This window comes from Strigops habroptila, chromosome 2, assembly GCF_004027225.2.
Source record: "Strigops habroptila isolate Jane chromosome 2, bStrHab1.2.pri, whole genome shotgun sequence".
NCBI lineage: Eukaryota > Metazoa > Chordata > Aves > Psittaciformes > Psittacidae > Strigops > Strigops habroptila.
Genome location: NC_044278.2, coordinates 12899104 through 12905103, shown reverse-complemented (window position 1 = coordinate 12905103; position 6000 = coordinate 12899104). Strand labels below are relative to the sequence as shown.

Genomic DNA, 6000 nt, shown 5'->3' with positions numbered 1-6000 from the left:
TATTCTTTATAGACAAAACGCGGAGCCCCAGTCAGTTTATAATCTAAGGATGATTGTAGAAATGGCAGGATAATTTTATTAATCAGATTTTAAATTTATTTAAAATTGTCAGATACCAGAATAGTCACACAATGAGTCGACTATGAGTCTAATATCCAGAATAAAATGCCTAAATTTATGCTTCTTTATCTGCAGGTAGATATACAGGTACTGATAATCCATTGTTTACTGAAAAGCCAAACAAGGCTGCTTTTCTAATATTTACAATACCAATTTTCTCACATTATTGAGTTTTACCATACTTTGTTCTTAGCCTACTTTTCTGGAAACGAAACATATTTTAGACAGTCTGTGTACGTGTGTCTGTACACCATTATTCCTCGGTAACCTTTGGAATAATTATCTTCTACCAAAATTAGGGGATCAAAGTCTTAATTTTTTCATTTGATAATTTTCTCCAAGTTATATTTTGATAATTATCTCTTTGATATATCTTTGATAATTACCTCAAAGATCATTTGTTCTCTTATCTCAGAGAAAAGGTTCTTATAAACTTAATAAAAATGGCCCAATGGGAAAAAAAATTCCTGTAGATGTCCCAAAAGAGGGAAAGGTTCCAAAGTGAGCCTCATCAAAAATTCAGCACAACAGTAGGCTCTTGTAAGTGCTCTGGGAGACTCAGTCAGAGCTCTGAGACCTGGAAAAACTACACAAAACAAATCCACAGGAAATTCACTGTTGTTCCATCTATGGAATTTTTTGGTTTCCATGCTCATGCAAAAAAAGGTGCTTACTTTTTCTTTATTAAAATAAAGCATTTCCAGCCTGTGTGACTGTGGGGAAAAGGTTGACAAATCTTGATCCATGAAGTTTTGAAGGCAAGCACATAATTAAAATAATTGTAAGTACAATGACAGTGCCCTCTTTTTAAGAGTTGTCTCACAAGTGAGGTTACAATACCAACATTTTTTATTAGGTACTTTATTTTTAATGTAATTTCAGGAAAATTTATGACTTCTGGTAAAATCAATGCAGATATTTTTTCAAAATATAGGAGAAGTTAAATAGGGCAGAAAAGCCAATGATGACCTACTGTTTGAGCACCCTAATACGGGTTCTTTGGGGGGGGGGGGGTATCTCAGTGGTGCCTCTGCAATGGCTATGGTCATGGGAAGAATTAAGAGATCAGTGTTGTTTGACGTGACCTCATAGGAGATCCCCCCAGCAGGCTGATGGGACCAGAATGAGTCAGGCTGAGTTACTCCAATGCAAAATAGAGTGGTTTGGCCTAGGAATGAAAACGAATTTTGCTCTGAGGCAGATCTGAAGCATTCACACAGTTGTAGGTAGCAGCCCTCTACAAAGGCAAAATGCTTTAAATGCCTTCAGCTAGGTCTGCCAGAACTGATTTTACCATTGCCTATGACTTGTACCACATAGGAACTTCTTTAATTATCTACAAAAATTGTGACTAACAATCATTCCAATCCACAGGTCAGTTTCATGACGCAGGATTACCAAAAGCGTTTGCAGAAAGTAATGTATTATCCTCTCCCCTCATATTATCCTCTTTGATTGCCTCTGCTAGGGTAGTAAGTCAGTGCTAAGGAAGCATTTCTCACATTTTTCCAGTCTGCTACTTTCCCTTCGTGCTCTGATCTCCACACGTGAATCTCCATGACCCAGCTCACTGTCACCAAATAACTCTCATTATACCCGAGAGGACTGAAAAATTGTGCTTTGCTGTGGAGAAAAACAAAAAACCAAAACACCAATGAAAAAAAAACCCCAAACCAAAACAAACCAACCAAACCAGTAAAGGTCATCCCTGCAGGTCTGAGACTAGAAGTGCAGGGAGCAGGATATAGATGTACAGGACTGCCTGTGCTGCACCTATGGAGCTGTCGGTCTGGCCCCTTCAGCCAGGGCCAATCTTCTCTGCTTAGGAGCAGAGCTGCTCCACAGGCTGCTCTTCATCGACAATGATCTCTAGTTTCAAGTATGACAGCACCGACCTCCATTCATCTGCAGGTGGGGGCAGCGGAAGAGAAAGGGAGGGAGGGAGAGGGAGGACACTGCAACCTACGTGAATAATTGATAGTGCAAGGAAAGGAGAGCAGCTGGGTTCCCTGTCTCCATCTGCTCACCAGCTGGGGATGAGAGAGCCTTGCTCAGGTAGGGGATGAACGGCTTAGCTGGTTTTATTCCCGTCTTGCCTGCAATGCCAATTAAATATGTTTTGCATCTAGAAGGAATGGGAGCAAAGATAGCGGGGGGGTGAGGGGGAGGGAGAGAGAGGGCTGGTTCAGATCTCTGCTGCCCGTGTAGCATTGTGTAATGGATTGACTTTGGGGCAGTTTCAGCCTCAGCAGGGAAAGTGGCTGTATGCTTTTTAAGACATTGTGCTATACTGCATTATGTAGACAAGCAGTTGAAGAGAGTGGAGGTGGGGAGAGCAGATGTCTGCGTAGGAAATGAGACAAACTGAAGAAATGGGGGGGGGGGGCATGATAGAAGGTCTGTTCAGACTCAAAGGAATCCCATCCTGATTCTGTCAACCTTTGACATAAAATGATGAGTCCAAATGGGCAGTGGGAGGTGCTGTCTCTGCATACTGAGTACTATATTTAGAAGCTGTGTGCATAGATCTGTGGAAGCAGCTGATGTGAAAACATGTATGTTTCCATCTGTGTGTGTACATCTATGAGTTTGTGATGACCAAGTGTAATAGTATAGTAAACCACAAAAAAAATACGCTTTCTGCCCTGAAGAGCTTACCACTGAAGGATATGCTGCTGTGTGTATGTGGCATTGCACAGTTTCTGTGGACCTTCTGACGTTCTCATAATGACTTAATGAAATTGCAGAGATCAGTTTTGTGTTACAGTTGATACAGACTTTAACTATGCAATCAAGATAAAATGCTAATGCGTTTGCAAGAATGGTAAAATTCTGTTTAAAAAACCTGGGAAAACAGCAAAAGGTATAGATACCAATTACTGTAGTCAATATATTAACATACCTACAAAGATACCTGAAAGAACAGAAACTTGTGTGCCAGTCCCTAAAACACACAATAACTATAAAATGCATAATGATCTATGCAAATACAGACAAATATATGGATTACAATGCAAGACTATAAGTTCACTGAATTAGTCATATACGAATGCAAGTATCAACAGGAAATGAATGTATTTAGTACAACTAAAGTCTTATTTAGGTGATATTGTTGCATCAGCTGTGTAAATAGTGACAATTGTTAGCTTGATTATAAGTTGAACAGTAAGCAAAAAGGGGGCCTATGATTTGCTTACATGTGGCAGTGATTTATTTATATGTTTATTTCTAAAGGAGACTGATCAGATCAGTAATTAGGGTATTTAATAATTGTTTGCTGGTTTGCTTGTGAGTCTTCAGTGCTTTGTACACAACTGGAGTTGCACAGGAGGTTAGGTAAAGCTGTGAGACAGTTAAATGAAAGCTGAGCCCAGTGTTGTTTAGTATGGAACGAAGTTGGCTCTTGTCGGTAGTGGCAAGCTGCCAAAGAATGGCAGAATAACCTCTGTATAGTTTGCTTCCTCCATGGCCAGGCTTGCTATTGCTGCTGATAATGACCCTGGGATGGGGGAGGGCAGTAGTTACTGCTGGCAGCCCTCTCTAACAGCAGAAAATAATGTCTCTTCCTCCTTCCTGGATGCAGCAGAAGTGGCAAGCTTGGCTCTTTGCCTTGGCCCAGTCACATCTCTGCTCAGAGATTCAGGTGAATGAGTAAGAACTGCCTGTGCAGAAAGCAGCTGTTGTATTCAGTGCCCTGGACCCATCTGGGAGGCATTTGAGTTGGAGCAAGGAGGTGGGCTCAATTAGTTAGCCCCTACTCCAGCATCAGATTTGGGGGGCGGGGGGGAAGGAGGGCGGAATGTAGACAAGAGGAAATGGAAACACTTGGTTCCTCTGTCAAATCCTGTCTCTCATTTCCTACTGTCTCCTTCATGAGTTATAACAAACCCAGCGTGAGGCTGACACTTGGCAAAAGGTTGTAGCTGCTGCCTTTAGAGGTCCTGATGTGAAGAGGAGACATTACATCATCCTGTAGAATGAAATTTGGAATCACAGGGAAAAAAAAACGGGTCTAGAAGAGCTGTTTTCTTATTTGAACACAAGTATATGTATTCTGTTGCAATGGAAAATCATGATCTTACCCCCAGTTTTTGACAATTTATTGATGAGTGAGTGCAAATACATGTTTCTGACCCCTTAAAATTTGAGCTTCCCTACAGAACAGCTTACATGTTAGATCAGTGAGCTATTTGGATGGAAAGCCAAATCTCTAGAACCTGATGTGCATCAGCTCCACATACCAAAGGCTAGTGGGTTTGGTATCTTGTTAGTCTTCCCTTGAAGGGAATGGGAAGTTGTGGAGGATTGCCCTGATGCTCACTTTTCCCACTAGATAGGGAGCTTGGGGAAGAGATCTTACTCTACATCCGAGCTGAATGAGGGAACCCTCTGCTGTCCTTGTCCAAGACTGCTTGTCTTACCATCACCGACTACCCGGACGACAGCTTCTTCAGCTCGGCTGTCCCAGCAGTGTGCTCCCTCAAGTTGTGACCATCCACGGATAACCCATAAAGGCGGCGGGGGATGTAGGGGGAACCGCTCTTCTGCAGCGGAGGAGGGAAGTCATCACCCCATCCTCCGTTGTCTCATCTTCCTCCCCTTCCTCTTTGTGTTCCACGGTGCTGCTGCCTGCCCCGCCGCGGCTGGGTCCGGTCCCGGGTGCCCTTTGCTGCTTCTCCTGTGAAGCGCGGCTTGAGAGGAAGAGGAGGGGTGCGGAGCCGCGGCTTTGCAGGGAGGCGGCAGGGAGCCTGTGCCCTTCTCCATGGCGAGGCAGGAGGAGAGGAGGCTCCCGAGGAGGGAACCCGGGAGCTGACTCAGCGGAGCAGCCCGGCATGTCTTCCCGGGAGCACGGCTTCCCTGCCGGAGCCTGCGGAGGGTAGGTACTGGTGCGGCTGGAAGTGAGGTTCCTAACGGGAGGTCAGGGGCTCTGGGCAGGAATGGAGTGTAATTGGTTCTTTTGAATTTTAGGGATCTGTGTGTGAGCAAAGTTCAAAGCTGTACAGGTATTAGTAGAGTAAGGCTTATTCGTGTTTTCAGCTGTCTTCGCTGAATACCTGAAAGTCCTGTTTTAGTAAATATGTGAAAGAGGAGGAGGGAACTGATTGCCCAGAATTTTCCTTATGAGCATTCCAGGCCTGTTCTTGTTTCTTATTGCCTTCAGGTCTCCTGTCCTTTTCTAGTGAGTCATTAAAAACACGTATTAGTGTCTCATTGCAAGAGTCACTTATCAGGCTGGGACGCCAGTTATTGAACTGACTGCTGTTCCATAATTAGCTGAAAATCATGCTGTATTGTTTCTGCTGCTGGAAGGCTTCCAGGTTAGCAAAGGTTTTTACAACAGCTATACAGCTGCTTCCCTGTGAACTGTTAGGAAGTTACCTAATGATTTGGGAACTTGTCTCTTCTGAGTGCAGCAAATCCCCCTTATACCTGGAAAACGTAAGAAAGATGGATGAAAAGATGTGTGAAATCTGTTAAGGCCAATTTGTATTTTTCACAGATTAAATACTAGCATTGACTTGGTTATTGAACTGGCTCAGCTATAGCAGATGGGAATTATTTTGAGGGAGCTGTATAGAAAGATCCCAGGATTGAAATAGCAGAGGATGCTGCAGTACAAGAATATAGGGCATGAGCAGAGTTGTGTGTGTGGAGACAGTGGCTTAGAAGTCTGCAAAAGGGATTCTGGCACTTCAGAATTGAGAGTGGAGTCTTTAGCAATGGATCAGCGGTGCCTGCTTCTAATTTGGCTACCTGCTTGAAATTAATGCACTGCTTACTGTCACTAGTAAAATCCTAGTTTAGTCTGCAGCATTTTCCAGGTCTTCTGCTTCCCCTTGTTGCCATTTCCTAAAAATAAAGCTTCAACAAGTATGCATT

General features: G+C 43.3%; 1 protein-coding gene across 22 annotated transcripts in view; it reads left to right on the top strand.

Moving 5' to 3' along the window:
- Positions 1–1957: 1957 nt before the first annotated feature.
- Positions 1958–6000, top strand: part of LOC115601563 (rap1 GTPase-activating protein 1-like) — a 45952-nt gene continuing 41909 nt past the window's right edge. For 11 of the 22 annotated variants that reach the window (XR_003989393.1, XR_003989388.1, XR_003989391.1 and 8 more), the window contains exon 1: positions 4468–4996. Coding sequence is in view for 12 of the 22 variants with exons in the window: in XM_030471747.1 (XP_030327607.1) it covers positions 4953–4996 (44 nt within the window). In the remaining 10 variants the exon portion in view is untranslated. Of the gene's footprint in view, positions 2032–2090; positions 2176–4466; positions 4997–6000 lie in introns of those variants that run through there. The other 11 variants (XR_003989394.1, XM_030471753.1, XM_030471749.1 and 8 more) reach the window with 5 other exon arrangements.